At 39.9% G+C, this 18,329-nt stretch overlaps 1 protein-coding gene across 1 annotated transcript; it reads right to left on the bottom strand.

Moving 5' to 3' along the window:
* Window positions 1–13,212: 13,212 nt before the first annotated feature.
* On the bottom strand, window positions 13,213–17,102 carry LOC116138708 (kinesin-like protein KIN-14S). Its single transcript, XM_031424392.1, has 6 exons — window positions 16,848–17,102; window positions 16,337–16,495; window positions 15,321–15,378; window positions 14,926–15,189; window positions 14,544–14,824; window positions 13,213–13,311 (listed from the first exon to the last, which is right to left on the bottom strand). The coding sequence occupies exons 1-6, from the start codon at window positions 17,100–17,102 to the stop codon at window positions 13,213–13,215; spliced, it is 1,116 nt and encodes a 371-aa protein (XP_031280252.1).
* Window positions 17,103–18,329: the final 1,227 nt, after the last annotated feature.

Raw genomic sequence — 18,329 nt, 5'->3', positions numbered from 1 at the left:
CCCCTGGATATTGGTCCTTTAAGTTTTGGTTATGTTTTCTTTCTCTATTTCATATGTTATGTTTATTTCCCTGTTTATTAATTATGTTTTATGTAATCTTCGGGTCTTGCGCTATCTTTACCATTTGAGGTGATATGACACATCCAAGAGGTTGAACTTACGTACATGGAATCCTCTTTAGCTTTATCTACGTTTACTGCTCCCATAAATACTAGTTTATCTGATTTCTTCTAAAGTAGACGTCTGTATGAGATATCTTATATCAGAAAATCAAAAAATCTAAGACACTATCCCTCCCATGTAAATCCTTACACACGCCTTTCCAAGTCTACGTCTTCTTTGTCTAAAACCTTTAAAACTCTGGTCCGTCCTTCCAGAAAGCCAGTCAAAGAGTATGTCCAGACTAGTACATTTGACAAGTGGCAAATTCCAGCCACATCCCAAGAACAATATGTTACTTTAGAAATCCCTCAAGAACCATTACTCAATGGATCCGTGAAGGATACTCTCATGTGCACTTTGGCGCAATCCGGCTCGCTCTCTCTTATCATGGGAGAAAAGGACTTCAGTCTCAGTTCGAATGCTTTATTGGACACCAGATTTGTCCAATATCAACATGCTTGTATCGGGACAGCACATACAACTTTGAATGCTGGGACAGTCATCATGACGCTGTTTCCTAATTTCAACATGTCTTCTCGATGTACATTTGCTAAGGCTTAAAGTTCAATTACAGATTGTTGGTGCAGATTTAAATCCAGGAAGTATTGCGGTACTTGCATTATCAAATGGTTTGGCGAATCCAAGACCATGCTCTTGATCTCGCTATCCCTACGACTACTGATGCACTGCTCCTTACAGTTGACTCTCAGAATACTCCTCATTGCATCAATATTCACAGGCAATTTCCAGAGATGATTTGTTAAATTGTTACCCGATCTTGGGGGACAAGTTACGAGTCTCTTAACAAAAAAGAGACTCCGGTGGTTTTACAGAATCTACCATGCATGACAACAGTGACGGAACAACAACTATCAGATTTAAGTCTCCACAACTCCCAGTGCTCACCCTTTGAGTTTTCGACAAACTCAATTCATGATTACTCCGGTAGACCCACTACCACAGTACGGGAACCTGGACTTTCCATATTCTTTCAACAATCTGTTGCTTGTCTACCATCATATGATCCAGTCTGGTCACACTCCATTTGATCTTGACTGCCAATGCTCGGAATGTGTGATGATCCTATTTGGGAAATCGATGAGCATTATCTTCAAGACGAAACTATTTCAACGAGAAAAAGAAGAAGAAAGCTCGCTGCAGTCAGACTAATCTTCATTCCCGCTTTGAAGAACATGATCCTGAAGTTGGTTTCTTGGTCAACCGTTGGTAAATTTGACTATTAGGTCAAATATTCTCACAGCCAGAAAAGATCACCATTGGTGATCCTTCATGGGACACCCTCCGAAACCTCAACCCAAATCACCTTAAAACTATCCAAACCTGCAAATCACCTACTTCAAACAGCCTTTACATGTTATCACAGTCTCTACGGTGGATTGCCAAAGAAAATAACCAAACCCATTCCACCCTTGCTCATACTGTACCTGTTCAGTCCGTCATGATGATCCAATCCCCTAAGCCCCACAAGACAGGACAACATTCCAATTATGACACAGATTTTCCTTCCCTTCAAGAAACTGCCACTCAACAACCAAAAGTGGTTCCTTCCAAAGCTATACAACCTGATGGATCCACACCACAACTCTCCCAAGCTGAAGCAGTTCTCAATTGGCAAACGAAAATGCTTTAGCCCAAAACAAAACCATGACCAGACTTGAACAAAAAATGGATTGGTAGCTCATCAGGTGGACTCTCAGTCTCAGAACCAAACTATGCTGATTTCTCGGCTACAAAAACAAATTGATCAAATCAACACAGGATTGATCAGCTTCCATCAGGAATTAAGCATATTTTAAGAGAATCTCATGTATGATGAATTCTGGGATTACCTCATCTTTATGAGAATCAAGTCAGAGAAGAATATTTTAAGATGTGATGTTGTTCTCTCAAAAGGAAAGATCTTACAGGCATTTAAAGAGATGGTAAAAGGTTTCATATACTTAGGGGTATGGTGATCCTAATATGAAGCAAGAATTTTTGGCATCAATTCCTGAATCCCTAAGTCATGAAGCTACCAAGCTTATGCCGTCCCAGAACAAACAACTTGGCTCCACTTCTCTTGGTGAAATTTACCAGTTTGTTATTTTGCTCTAGAAAAACCTGTTCTCAAAAACAATTTTTTGACGATTATATGAAGCGTTCTAAACAGCTAACAAAGGTTTGTCAACGACCAGACTTGCAGATCAAGTGCAAATCAGATCGCTCATGTTCTTGTCCTACCAAAAAGAAGTTTCATTCCAGACGCATCAGTTTTCTCCGTAATGCTCCGCGCGATGCAAATTTTGACGTTTCAAGAACCGCAAGTTTCTTCGCAAAAGGAAACGTAAGGCAAACGGCTCTAATCGGTGTATTTATGCAACGCCCAGGTCATTTTGCCAAAAATTGTCCAACCAAGCCTAAGCAGTCAGTCAAAATGATGCACAAACTTTCTCAGCTCACAGATATCGATTTTTCTGAGATGATGTTGAAAGTTTGTTTTCAATGGATGACGAACCCACCTCAGACACCATTTTCAGTTTGCAGCCACTGATACTGAGTACTCTGATTCAGATGATTGTCACTATTTCTACCATATCCAACAAGCACCACAATCCCTTCCATCATTAGCCTTCTATGACAACCTACAGCAAAAGTTCAGATCTTCCCTACTAAATATTCAAATCCTGTTTCAGTCATTGCATTCTTTGATACTGGTGCTACTCGTACTATTATCAACCCTAAGATCTTCCAGCCCTTGTGGAAACCTCTTCAGGAAATATTCTACACTGCTAATAGGAGACATTCATACTCATTGATTAGAAACCTATTAAAATCCAAATTTTCCCAGGATGTTTCACCTTTCATAAAGTTCTTGGTTCCGATCTACCTGGCAAAGACTGGTTCTAGGTTTTTGTTTATTCTAAACTCAGTAAACTTAGAATCCTCCCTGATGGTGTTCGTTACAAGATGTTTTTCCAATCCTGGACCACACAGCCTAATTTATCAGATGAAGGCAATCCTATTGAGCAGATCAAGAACCAGTATTTCTCGTTCTTGCGCAGATTCTCATGCTGATTTTCTCACTAAATGTGCATCCATTATGGAAGAATTCGGAATTCTTATCCGTCTTCCATTCATCAAGAGCGAAGATATCAATCCCACTAAAGCTAGTCATTCCGGCATGTCACCAGAACATCTCAGTCTCGCCCAACAAGAATGTACTACCTTTTTATCTCAAGGATTGTTGAACCCACAGACTCTCATGGCATGTGAAGCTTTTTATGTCAATAACGGCAGAAAAGGCCAGAGGAAAACTAGACTGGTCATCAATTATCAGCCCTTGAATTTCTTCCTTGTGTGATAAATTTCTCTACCTTCCAGACAAGTTCTTTTTGCAAATCTCCATAATGCAAAGATGTTTTCAAAATTTGACCTCAAAGCTGGTTTTGGCAACTTGGAATTCATCTGATGATCGTCATAAGACTGCTTTCTGTATACCAATCACCACTACCAATGGACAGTCATGCCTTTTGGATAAAAGCGCTCCTCCCTGTTTCAGAAAGCCATGACGAAGATTTTTGCTCCCCTTCTGCATACATGTCTCATTTATATCGATGATACCTTCTCTTTTCAACAGACAAGGAATCTCATATACGTCTTCTTCGGACTTGTGATATACTCCACACTTATGGTATCATGCTATCTGAGAAGAAAATGCAATTGGGCAAACAGATTGATTTTCTCGGTATGGTGATTGCTGACGGCAAGTATGATCTTCAACCTCATTTGCTAATGAATGCAAAAATTCCCAGATGTTCTCAACCAAGAAAGAAATACAACAATTTTGGGAATTGCAATTACATGCGCTGTTTCATCCCAACATTTCTCGTTTCACTACTCCACTTTCCCAGATGCTTAGAAGAATCCTCCAGAATGGTTGAAAAGCAGACAAATGCAGTCAAGAGTCTCAAAAGCTCATCCTTCCATACACAGCCATTGAAGATTCCTTCTACGGGGAAACGTATTCTTCAGACGGATGCTAGTGACACTCATTGGGGTGCAGTGCTTTTGGAAAAAGATGACGACAAGGTACGACATCTGTGCGGATACCAGAGTGGACAATTCAAACCATACCAGTAGCATTATCATTCTACTTTCAAGGAGTATTAGCAGTCAAAAATGCCATTGAAAGGTTTGAATTCCACCTTGTTGGACATCATTTCTTTGTTGAAACTGATATGAAGTCTTTTGATCAAATGCTTCGTTTCCTAAGAAAAAAGTTCCACACAACAGTTACTTCGCTTGGCAGAATGGTTCAGTAAATATTCCTCACCGTCCAGCATATCAAAGGTGACCCCAACACCATTGCAGATTATTTACCAGACCTAAAACAAACAAGTGGTTTCATGAACCCAGATCCAAACCTCTTCCATGTTTTATGTTCCAACCATTCACCCAGTCCAGTTCCTGTTCATCATCCTCTTCACCAAACATATTCCAGATGACTTCCTGAATTCGACAACCTTGTTCAAACACGTACCATTGATGAAAATGCTACCACCCTATGTTTCTTACCAACTTCAATGCATTGAAATGTGGTCAATCCATGTATGATATGTTAGGGGTCCATCCAGATTACCCTTTTTCAAAAATCTTTTGTTTACCCAGGTCTTGATATCATATTTCAGTAGAATTATTATGGTTCTTTTGGTATATATACATAATACCACATTGCTATTCAATTCCGATCCATCATATGTTGAAATTAATTTCCCAATACCAGTCAACCTCAACCCCTAAATTGCACTCTTTGATGACTTTTCTCCGATGGTTCAAAACCCTCGACAAATGGAAATCTGTGTTGCTCATCAACTTGCCCGATACAAAGGTCCTAGTCTACCAAAATGGCATGGTCTATAATGTTTTTCACAGACATCACTCTATCCAATCTGTGGCCTATATTTTTCTCACCATCAAGTCACCTTCATGGTCTTATCCATACGATCTTGTCCATAATATGTTTGATCATCCTGTTGAGACTAGATCAATTCAAAAAATACTTTTGAACAAAATCAGATCATTCCAGATGCACTATGGCCATCCTTTAACGATGATGCTCCGTGGGAACTCTTCCTCCAGACTACACTGAGAAATTGCTCCACGCCAAACAGACATGCATACGTCCATCAATGCTCAATCCGTAGACATTCATCTTATCCAGTATGGTGGTACCCGGACTCCTAGCCAGATACTGTGCAGGAAGAAGAGCTTCAGTAGTCTCTGATTACATCTCCATAAATCCAGGCGACAAAACACGTGCATGCACCAAGTACGTCGCCCATACCAACACCTCAGATTCCAGACATTTCTGGATACTTATCCAGATAACATCTCCCCACAAAACCCTGCTGATTGGATTCAATCAATGGGTTGTCTGATTCCAGGATGAAGAAAGTGGCACGTTACCAACTTGTCAAACGATTAAAAATCTGGTGTCTAAATTAATAGTGGTGTCCTTTTGTAAAATAGGAGTGGACTACATGGCAATTTGCCTTTTCATTGTAATATCTCCCGTAGCCATTGTAAAAAAGTCAAGTACTGTAAACTTTTGTTTGTCACCAATTGTAGGCTACTTAATGTAAAAAAAAAAAATAAAAAAAAAGAAGAAACCAAAGTCAAAAAAGTTTGTACGTGGTGTGGGATAAAAGGAGGGCCTTGACCCATAAAATTGGGGAGAAAGAATTTTACTGAACCATTCTGCCCAGCGAAGTAAATGTTGATGTGGAACTTTTTTCTTATGGAACGAAGCATTTGATCAAAAGACTTCATATCAGTTTCAACAAAGAAATGATGTCCAACAAGGTGGAATTCAAACCTTTCAATGGCATTTTTGCGCTAATACTTCCTTGAAAGTAGAATAATGCTGCTGGTATGGTTTGAATTGTCCACTCTGGTATCGCCACAAATGTCGTACCTTGTTGTCATCTGTTCCAAAAGCACTGCACCCCAATGAGTGTCACTAGCATCCGTCTGAAGAATGCGTTTCCCCGTAGAAGGAATCTTCAATGGCTGTGTATGGAAGGATGAGCGTTTGGACTTTGACTGCATTTGTTGCTTTCAGACCATTCTGGAGGATTCTCTTAAGCATCTGGGAAAGTGGAGTAGTGAAACGAGAAATGTTGGGGATGAAACAGCGAAGTAATTGGCAATTCCCAAGAATTGTTGTATTTCTTTTGGTTGTGAGAACATCTGGGAATTTGCAATTCATTAGCATATGAGGTTGAAGATCATACTTGCCATCAGCAACCACATACCGAGAAATCAATCTTTGTTTGCCCCAATTGCATTTTCTTCTCAGATAGCATGATACCATAAGTGTGGATGATATCAGCAAAGTCACGAAGAAGAGTATATGAGATTCCTCGTCTGTTGAAAAGAGAAGGATAATCGATATAAATGAGACATGTATGCAGAAGGGAGCAAAAATCTTCGTCATGGCTTTCTGAAACAGGGAAGGAGCGACTTTTAGTCCAAAAGGCATGATGTCCATTGGTAGTGTGGTGATTGGGTATACAGAAAGCAGTCTTATGACGATCATCGGATGAATTCCAAGTTGCCAAAAGCCAGTTTGAGGTCAAATTTTGAAAACATCTTTGCATTATGGAGATTTGCAAAAAGAACTGTCTGGAAGGTAGAGGAAATTTTCATCACGAAGGAAGAAATCAAGGGCTGATAATTGATGACCAGTCTGAGTTCCTCGGCCTGTTCTGCCCGTTTATTGACATAAAAAGCTTCACATGCCCATTGAGGTCTGTGGGTTAAGCAATCTTGAGATAAAAGGTGAGTACATTTTGTTGGCGAGACTGAGATGTTCTGGTGACATGCCGGAATGACTAGCTTAGTGGGATTGATATCTTCGCTCTTGATGAATGGAAGACGGATAAAGAATTCCGAATTCTTCCATAATGGATGAGCACATTTAGTGAGAAAATCAGCATGAGAATCTGCGCAAGAACGAGAAATAAGCTGGTTCTTGATCTGCTCAATAGGATTGCTTCAATCTGGAATAAATTAGGCTGTGTGGTCAGGATTGGAAAAACATCTTGTAACGAACACCATCAGGGAGGATTCTAAGTTTACTGAGTTTAGAATAAACATCAAAACCTAGACCATGTCTTTGCCAGGTAGATCGGAACCAAGAACTTTATGAAAGGTGAAACATCCTGGGAAAATTTGGATTTTATAGGTTTGCTAATCAGATGAGTGTGAATGTCTCACTATTAGCAGTGTAGAATATTTCCTGATGAGGTTTCCACTGAGAGGCTGGAAGGATCTTAGGGTTGTAATAGTACGAGTAGCACCAGTATCAAAGAATGCAATGACTGAAACAGGATTTGAATATTAGTAGGGAAGATCTGAACTTTTGCTGTAGGTATGTGACATGAGAAGGCTAATGATGGAAGGGATTGTGGTGCTGTTGGATATGGTAGAAATAGTGACAATCATCTGAATCAGAGTACTCAGTATCAGTGGTTGCAAACTGGAAAATGGTGTCTGAGGTGGGTTCGTCATCATTGAAAACCAACTTTCAACATCATCGTTAGAAAAATCGTATCTGTGAGCGAGAAGTTGTTGCATCTTTTGACTGACTGCTTAGGCTTGGTTGGACAATTTTTGGCAAAATGACCCGGGGGTGCATAAATAACACCGATTAGAACGTTTGCCTTTACGTTTCCTTTTGCGAAGAAACTTGCGGTTCTTGAAACGTCGAAATTTGCGTCGAGCCGGAGCATTAGGGGAGAGAAAACTTGATGCGTCGGAATGAAACTTCTTTTTGGTGGACAAGAACATGAGCGATCTGATTTGCACTTGATCTGCAAGTCTGGTCGTTGACAAACCTTTGTTAGCTGTTTAGAACGCTTCATATAATCGTCAAAAAATTGTTTTTGAGAAACAAGCTTTTCCAGAGCAAGAATAACAAACTGGTAAATTTCACCAGAGAAGTGGAGCCAAGTTGTTTGTTCTGGGACTGCATAAGTGGTAGCTTCATGACTTAGGGATTCAGGAATTGATGCCAAAAGTCTGTTCATATAGGTCATCCATACCCCTAAGTATATGAAACCTTTTTACCATCTCTTTATAATGGCTGTCAAGATCTTTCCTTTTGAGAGAACAGCATCGCATCTTAATATTTCTCTGACTTGATTCTATAAAGATGAGGTAATCCACAGAATTCATCATACATGAGATACAGGGCTTGGTTGATATCTGGCATTTGGATGAACAAATTTTGTTATACTCCTGAAGACTTATCCACCTATCACGGAGAATGCCTCCAAATCTAGCTGTAAACTGCGTAAGTACAGTAGGACTTGGGCATTAGGTTTCAGCATCTCAGCTTGTAACCAAGCCTGATTCATACATCCGAGTTCTCCATTTGTGTGGAGGAAGATCATCGACAGTAAAAGTGTGGAGCTTTGCTGAAGCTGTATAAGAGTCACGTTCAGCCGGAGTATGACGAGATTGTCGATACATAGGCGGAGAGTCTGGAATGGAATCATCACCTTCTGGACTACATTGGTTCGATCCTACTCTTGCGTCGGTAGCGAAATCCGTCAGAGACAAGTTGGAGGAGCCTCCAAACATGCGTATGATTTCTTAACTCTAGACATAATTTTCTACAGATTCTTATTTAATGTATAAACTGTAAATTTGTGCCCTGATCTTAGTTCTAAGAAACAATCTATGTTGTAAATAATTTTTGTTTTTCGCTGCCATGACTTGATCGTTTTTGAATACCTTGGCCATTTGCGATCTGAGGAATTGATTTGATAGGCCTTTTACCTCAAGGAAAAGAGGGTGTTAAGTTTGCAATGGTCGTAGTGGATTATGTTACCAAGTGGGTAGAAGTCGAGCCTTTGGCTACCAAACTTCGAACAAATTGAAGGATTTCGTCTGCAAAAACATCATTTGTAGATTCGGAATTCCCCGAACTATAATAACTGACAATGGGAAGTAGTTTGTTTGTGAAGACTTCAAATCTTTCTACGAAAGGCTTAGGATCAAGAAAAGCTTTGCTGCTGTTTATCGGCCTCAAGCCAACGATCAAGTAGAGGTTGTAAATAAAGTGATCAACCACACTATAAAAAAGAAGCTCGATGCCCTTAAAGGAAGATGGGCTGAGGAATTGCCTGAGGCCTTATGGTCTACAAAACAACAGCCAGAAGCTTGACTGGAGAAACCCCATTCTCATTTTCATACAGGTGTGAAGCAATGGCTCTAGTTGAAGTGGGGATTAGCTCATTCTGGAGAGAGGTCTTTAATGAAGAAACAAACAAAGATCTTCTCGACTTGAGGTTAAATCTGATTGAAGAACATCGGGCCAAATCTTAGTTAAAGCTTGCCTCCTATCAATAGCGAGCCAAACGATACTTCAACTTCAAGGTCAAAAATAGAGACTTTAGAGTGGGTGACCTAGTCTTTAGAAAGATTGTCCAAGTTATGTAAAACCTGAACTTAGGGGCACTTGAGCCCAAATGGGAAGGTCCTTTCAAGATCTCTGAAAAGCTTCCACTAGGAACTTTCCACCTGGAACACCTCAAAGGCGAAGCCGTATTGCGAGCATGGAATGCCTAGCATTTGTGAAGGTATTACCAATAAGCAGCTCAGGGTTCAATTATGGTTTGTTTCTCTAATTTGATGTAAGGTCTTTTACAGCTAAGTTTCGTTTATTAATAAAGAGGTACTATTAATAAACTCTGTTTTGTTTGTTATTTTTTCTGTCATTTCGAAATCGTGACCTAAGCAATCACATCCAACAACTGAGTCAAGAGTTCGAAAAAAGACAGCTTAGCTTTATAAGCCTTGCCAAAATTCAACTCATTAAGGGAGAAATCCCCAGAATCGACGAAGTTAAATCTCGGGAAACATTCGAGTAAAACACATCGAAAGAAAATCAGTCATAAGCCGGTGACCAAAACTCGAGATGGACAACTAGTCCAAACTCGGAGTTGTCATACAAAAGATTTTCTTATATGTTCAAAAAGTTCCTCAAGGAGTGAGCCACGCATAACTTAGAATTGTTTTGTTCATAAAGAAGCGGGGTTATGCACAACTTGGAGCAGATTCAAAATTTTTATGTTAAGTTTGATTAGAACGATTTAAACGACTCAGTAGAAATAAAAACATTGCTCATTAAAAATGACAAAATAAATTGTTCATTGATTGTATTAGTTTAGTTACAAGCTAAACTAAAAAAAAAAAAAAAAAAAAAATCTAGACAGTAGGGGCAGGCATTGTTGCCGACTGGAGTAGGAGTATCGTCAACAGTTTCGGGGGCAGGAGCCAAAACATCTTTCAGAGGCTTAACCGGAGGAAGGTCGACGGTGATAGCTAGGAGCGAGGCCAAAAGAGTCGGGTCTTTAACTTCTTGTTTGACCCTAGTTTCCTCCTCATTTTCTTCGATCACCTCCTCATCCTCGATGTTGGACTCAAAGCTATCCGAATAAATGTACGCCATGCTCTAGGCTTTGGTCTTCATCTTGTCGACCTCCTTTTGATAAGCGCTTGGTCGGAAGGAGAAATCAAGCGAGGGGTGAGCTTTCCATAGCTTCTACAGAAGTAAGACCGAGGTGTCCCAAGCATGGCTCTTTATGGTCGAATTCAACTCTTTGATATTGAGCTTGAGCCGGATAGCCTCTGACTCAGTTTCTTTGTAATCCTCCACTTCCTTGGATAGCTCACGTGAAGCCTCTTCATACTTGGCCTCCCAGTCCGAGGTAACCTTCTCAACCGTGGTAAGCTCAGAATTTAGCTTGTTATTGGCACCTCGTGTTAGAGTAGGTGCCCTAGAGCCAATCAATTATAGTAGAATTGACTCTTTGTAATAATGTTCATTGATCAATAAAAGACATTTTATTATATATCGTGTAAATCATATCTGTATATATTGGTATATGTCTTTAGGATGGTAGAATCGTGACGAGGGTATCAAGTGTTTCAAATCTTGATAGTGAGAACTCTATGATCACATATGGTGGCCATTCTAGAAATGTTCATAGCCCCAATATTATTCTGACTAAGGACACAGAGAATATGGTAAGACTATCATAGTGTTGAATAACTCTGTCGAAAGGTAGTGACTGATCTCACTTGTCAAGGTTGTTTGCCGACAACCTGGTCCAACACATCGGTGCTTGCTGGAGGCAAGTTAATTAGACTGACCCACCAAAGGATTCCATATAGATGGTAACCCTAGTGTTTATGGAACAAATCCTTTAACGAATGGTGGTGCATGTGATCCTTAGACTTGAGATCACCGGAGCGCCTTGTGCATCGATTGGTGTAGTTTGACACTAGCCCAACGTAGTTCCATTCAGAACTGTCAATACGGTAGTGATTGGCTGCATCGAGGATTGTATTAAGACTATGGTAGATCAACAAAGGATTCATCACTCCTAGGTACGGGAGAAGTTATCTTACTGCACAATTTAGTAAATGGCAATGACACCAAAGCTGTGGCCACAGTGGGATTGAGTTGTTACTCAATCTAATTTATTATTCCGCTCATTGGTCTAGTAACTGAATACAAACATATCGAGAGTAACTGAGGTTAACACTATTTCTGTACCTCAGTCTCAATGAGAAAACAGATGATGAAAGGATTTGATTGCACGGTAACCATATCGTTGATAGGTAGCTATTGTGTTGAATCCGAATCTATCGGGTGGCCATGATGCCTTGCTAGGGGTCAATCTTAGCCTGTGTGTAGTGAGACGATTAATTGGTGTTAATTGTGATACTACTCACTGCCGGTATGATGAGGAACCTACGGGTCACACACATAGAAGATAATTTGAGAATCAATTTGTGTAAGGGGTATTTTTGTCTTTTAGGATGAAAGGGTATTTTGTATTCTCACAGTGCAATTAGATTTGCTGAGGTTGTTGCTTAGATTTAATATTAAATCAAGTAAGTGAGGTTATATTTAAATATATTTACGTATATATTTAAATGAATTATTATTATTATTAAATGTTAATAAATTTGATAAATATATTAATTGATTTTAATTACAATAATAATAATTAAAATAAAATATGAATTGAGAATGTTTGGACACAAGGGCTAATTTGGGTTGGAGCCCAAGCCTATCCCTAAAGGGATTAGGGTTTTCACACATGCACTATATAAATGCATGTGTGTTGAGAGATAAAAGTCTAATCTCATTATTATTCAATCATTGAAAAGCAAAAGGCTACCCTCACTCTCTCTCTCTTTTACTCTCTCACACCACCCTTGCGTTTTTGAATCAAAGTTTCTCTATCTCTTGCCAGCCCATATGAGTGCCTTCGAATATGGGGTAGCTCTCATCGAGGAGAAGCTTGGTCACCACGCAAGCCTGAAAAGATAAGAAAGTTAGTCGGGAATAAAGAGAGAAGCCCATAAGAAAGGAACAAGGGCAAACTGTTAATACCTTAGTCACATAGTTGCATGCCCAAGCAAGTTGCTCGTGAGGGAACACATCTTTGAGCCCCGCATAAATCCGCGGCATGATGACCTCCCTGGCCGTTGAGGCCCTTACGCCGATGTACTTGGGGAACTCATCAATCATCATGTCAAGTGCAGCCCGAGCTACCTCGTCTGCGTTTTCTTTACCTACTTGCATAAGCAAGCTTGATCTGCTTCCCATGAGGTCGACAATCTCACCCGCAGGAATGGACTTCTTTTTGGTCAAGTCCTTGGCCACAATTTTCTTTGGGCCTTTAGCTTGCTCAACAGTCTTCTTGCCCGAGCTGTCCTATTGCTTGACAACCTTGTGCTTTCTCGAGCCCCCCTGCGGCTCGATCGACTTCTTTTGGCCAGAGCCTTCCTACTACTCAAGCATCTTCTTCTTCCCCAAGCCTCCAGCCAGCTTAGAGGTTTTCTTTGTCGGGCCCTTTAGAGGCTTGGGGGCACCTTTCTTCCTGATTGCCTTGGAGGCAATCACGGGCTTCTTGGCACTTAGGTCTTTCCTAAGCTTGCCACCACTACTTGAGCGCCCTACTAGTATCAGCGGGCTGCTTCTTCGCCAGAGTAATCGGCGGTTTCTTGGCAGCCCCAAGCGTTGGTGCCTTCTTCTTTAGGCCTTGGGTTTTTCGGCTCACATATCTACAAAAGAAGAAGCAAGTGGTTAGCAACCTAACAAAGCAAGAACAAGAACAGTGAGCTATTAAGCACTTACCTTTCTAAAAAATGATATTGAACTTAGCTTTGTCGACACAAAAGCCGTACGTTTTCATCCGAGAAAGCATGATAAGCTCGGTAACATTACACTTGTTGTCGAGGAGTTGTTGAAACATTGAAACCGTTCTAAGCTCACTTCAAGAAAGAAGTTCTGCTCGATGTTTACTGCAAAACAAAGAGAATCGGTTAGTTTGCTTGTCAAGCTTGGAAACACTCTTTGTACGCACAAAGATCGAGGTCTTACTAGCTTCCGAGGCAAAAACGCCAGTCTCCCCAGCCTTATAAAAGAAATACTAAGAGTCCCAATGCTAAATTTTCTTTAAGACGTCGACCAAACCGTTAAATTGTACTTTCTTTGCCTTAGAAAGGTAGTATGTTTGGTCCTGACTCTTTTTCAGCCTATACAAGTGGACAAGCTCTTCTACAATTAACTCGCCCAAGTCAACTATTTGCTACGTCATATATATGCCTAGAATAATTATATACGAGTTCGCTAACAACTGAAGGGGATCGATGTCAAACTATTTCAAAACGTTGGTGATGAAGAAATGAGGGGGAATGGACATCCTACACCTCAAGAGGGTATCAAAGACTGCCATGCAACCGGTGGGGGGATTTTTCTGGGAAAAGCACCTCGGAACCCTCAAAGGAAGTTGAGGCACATAAACCTCGGTAGACCTGGCAAAACGGGTGCGTAGGTCGGGTGCGGGTCGGGTCCAAACGGGTACAGGCCCAATGCGGGTCGAGGTATACGGGTCCAAAATATTGGACCCGTACCCTACCCTATACGGGTACGGGTGGACCCGCAGGTACCCATTTTTTCTCTCTCCAGATTTTAATTTTTTTCACCCCCAACAGTTTTCAATTATGACAGTTACACCCCCAAAATTCCTACAATTTTATTTTTTTACATGTACACCCCCTAAATCAACTACTCTAAATGCAATTCAATTTAGAATATAAACAAATAGGAACCAAAACAAACAAATAACAAATAAACAAACAATAACATATAATACAAAACTACAAATACCAACCAAAATAAACAAATACATAATCATTAATACACAATTACACATAAACAAACAAAACAAGTCAATAAACTATAAATACCAACTAAAATAAACTAATACATAATCCAATATTCAAGAAAAAACATTCTTAGCATGTTGGTTAGAGTTTTCAACTAAAAGGTCCCTTATCTTCTCATTGTAAACCTCCAACATGCTAACAAATAGCTCATATCTCATGACACCAGTTTTGTCTTTGGAAATATGAAATAACTCCTCTAAAGTCCTATAGTTCACTCCTCTATTTTCAGGTGTACCCTCCATGGTAAATGTCTTCCCAGTTCCAGTTTGTCCATATGCAAATATGCAGACATTATAGCCATCCAGTCCTAAAGTCACAATGGGTTTAGTTTGTGCAAAAACAGCCTCTGCATATATTAGAAACCCAGGATTAAATATTTAAACAGTTCAATATCCATTATAGCAATTGCTTTGCATTGTAAAAATCATTCATGAGATCAGGGATTACCTTGATTGTCCTTGGGCTTAAACACAAAATCAAACTTGAATTTCTTTTTAGAAGAATCAGAAGAAACAATTTGTAGCTCATTTTCTTGATAAGAGTCAAATTCAACAACAGAACTGGACCCATTAGTAATTTCAGCTTGATTTAAAGGTCTACATCGGCTGAAGACCCTAATATTGCCTTTCAGCTCAATCACTTCATTGTAAAGCCACTTTCGTTCAGAGGACTCATATATGTATTTCTTTTTTAAAAGCTTATATTCATTACCTAATGCCAAAAATAGCAATTAAAATACTAAAACAAAAGAAAGAAAAAAAGGCGAGAAACAATTGCCAAAATCAGTATCTGATTCTCATTGAGAATATGAAGATTGTCTAAAACACTAGGGCCAAGAAAACAATCAGTATTCATGTTCTTCACTTGATCTGAAATACTTGAGTGATCTCTCTTCAAATCCTATAACATAAAGCATCAACATTAATCCCCAAACCAATAAAAAAAACAAAAACAAAGAGAAGACTCTAAATTTTACAGAACTTGATACCAAACAAAGCAATTACCTACACTAACAAATAAACTGAACACAAATCGTTCATTTTCTGAAACTCAATTGCCTAAAATAAGACTAAACTATCCTACTTCTGTCAGCAAGAAATAAAGTGAAAGTGATACAAGAAGCGCCATTTTATCTGAATCTTATTGCTCAAACATATAATCTTCTGTAATATTGGAAGGGTTGGCCCTTGAGCTAGAAAAATTTCTCGGTTTGTGTTCGATAAACCATCCTCATCCATGAAATTGCTACTCTCTTCAACTAGCAACAAATAAAGCAGTCAAAACCCTCACTTCGGTCACTAAAGATCTTAAAAAATAATGTTTTTAAATCACATGATTTCATCTTTTAGAGACCCAATCGAACATTAAACGAGCTCAGTAGCCGATCTCACTGGTAACAAAAACAAGAACCAACTCCTTCAATCATGATGTTATCTTTCAATAATTATTCTATACAAAACATTAATGGTTGAAGAAACACAGTCAAATCTTCCCTATCAAGATTGCATATTTCATTGTTCACTTCACAACATTAGTAACGATTTGTAACCATGTCAAAGGAGGAAAGAAAATCATAACAAATACAGCTGAAATACCATTAAATTTCTAGGCTTAACAAAATTTAAAGATAAGAAAACAAAAAGACGAAGATTAAGCTTAGTAAGGGGTTCAATATGATAACAAAAGCTCATAGAGATTTTGGTTATAAGCACAAGAATCACAACCTATCCAAACATATGCTTAGAGCCTCGGACCAATCCAATCAAGGTCTTAAGATGGAGTCTCACATCTAAGAACATCTAGTTTAGCTCTAAAACTCAGAAATTTGAACATTTTTACACAAGTACATACTACATACCCTTAATGATGGTGTCTTGCGACGGAGAGAGACAGGAGATGATGAGCCGACGCCCAACGACGACAAAGAGAGGAGATGACGAGCCGACGAGGATGAATGATGGCGATCAGCGACGGTGGGTCTGGGAATGGGATCACGGTTCATGGATGAGAGTGATGACTGATGATGACAATGATGAGAGTCTACTGAAGTGAACACTGAACAGAGTGATGAGATGAGAGATTGAGAGAATGAATCAGTGACAATGATGAGAGATTTAGAGGCGCGAGAGAGAAGAGAGAGTTTGTTTTAGAGTTGGGTGGCGTTAGTGCCTTAGTGGGTTAGGGACTTAGGGTTCAGCTTTGAAAAAAACGGGTACCCACGGGCACCTACGGGTTTACCCGTCAAAAAACGGGTCAGGCCGGGTACGGGTGGAAATTAAACGGGTCCAACATATTAAACCCATGCCCTATATTTTTTACCCAGGTACGGGCCGACCCGCGGGTCTGGACCCGTTTTGCCAGGTTTAAACCTCGGTTATGCGCTTGATATCTTTGGCCCTACGTTTCCCAACCGAGGAATGTGGTTCTTTCCGAGGCCTATGAATTGGAGACTTCTTCGGTGGAGGAGTGTCCATGGAAATATGGTCAGAAAAGCCCACTACATCGGGATCCAAGCTTCGTACAACGAAGTCCTCAAAAACCTTTGGGATTATGTCCTTGAGAATTATCGAGCCCGTCGAAGAGTTAAACATGCGGTCTATACTGTGGCTATTTGATGAAGACATGGTGATAACTCACCTCTGGGTACTTGAAACAGAAGCGAACAAGTGTCAAAGTTCAAAAATTCAGTGACTTATCAACACTTTGCTTTCAATTCAGGCACCCAAGGTGGCTCGCGTCAGACAACATACACAAATGAGCTACAAGGATTCTAGTGGCCGCCTCCGTAAACCTTCCTTAAACCCAAAATCGAAGAAAACACTCAAAAAACCCTAAAAAAGCCCTAAAAAGCTTAATGTGACCACGACAATGGCCACCCTCAACCACAAAAGGTGTAAAAATAAGTAAAGGAGGAGAAGGAAGCCTTACCGAAGTGTAAAAGTGGAAGAAACTCACCAAAAAAGCTCTGTGAAGTCGAAAGAGTAACGACGGAATAAGAGCAAAGAAGGTTTGAGAATTTTCGCAAAGTGTGTATGTCTTTAACAAAGTTGCCCGCTTTTATAATAGTGTGCATAGGAGACAAAGGGGCAGGATATTGTAACCGTCGATCTAAAGTGAATCTCAGCCATTCATTCGTTAAGCAATCGTAGCCATTGGACGTGGCCATGTGTCAATCATACACGAAGGTCGATCAATCGTTAGAACTGTTTCAATCATAACCATCACTGCACGTCACCTTGACTTCGCACGTGGACTATTGTGGTCGCCCATGCGCGACGAAAAGTAATTGCCAAAGGCTACTGCATTTAATGCGACATGACTTCGTGGAAATTACACACATGCCCTTCATTTCAAAATTAGAGTTTGTCAAGAATATCACAGCAAAGAAAAGGTCAAGTATTGATTACATCGATCGGATATGAGTCTGACTCAGGAAGCTTGGTCAGATCTTTCTTTAGCGCACAACCTTTGAAATCTGAGCTTGACATCAAATCGAGCATTTAGTCTTTGAAGCTTGAAACGAGCATCGAACACTAGGGAGCAGATGTTGTGTGTGATTTTTCCATCAGGCTCAGAAAAGTCATAGGTCAGCGAAGTTATAACCCGATCCAGAATTAGTTCGACTCAATCAATCGTCCGACCTTAGCATAAGCTCTTCGAGATATAGCTCGACCTAGCATAAGCTAGTCGCAACCAATTTTGACAGCTGTTCAACCAGCTCGCAGATAACCTCAGATCCTGGATATCTTGGAAGTGATCAGATTGGCAACAATCTTGGCGTAATCTTATCGCTTAATTGCAAGAATATCAGAGTTGCATTTTAATCTTAATTGTAATCCCTTTATTTTCGC

Source organism: Pistacia vera, unplaced genomic scaffold, assembly GCF_008641045.1.
Source record: "Pistacia vera cultivar Batoury unplaced genomic scaffold, PisVer_v2 Contig343, whole genome shotgun sequence".
Classification (NCBI taxonomy): domain Eukaryota; kingdom Viridiplantae; phylum Streptophyta; class Magnoliopsida; order Sapindales; family Anacardiaceae; genus Pistacia; species Pistacia vera.
This window is presented reverse-complemented; position numbering and strand designations above follow the sequence as displayed.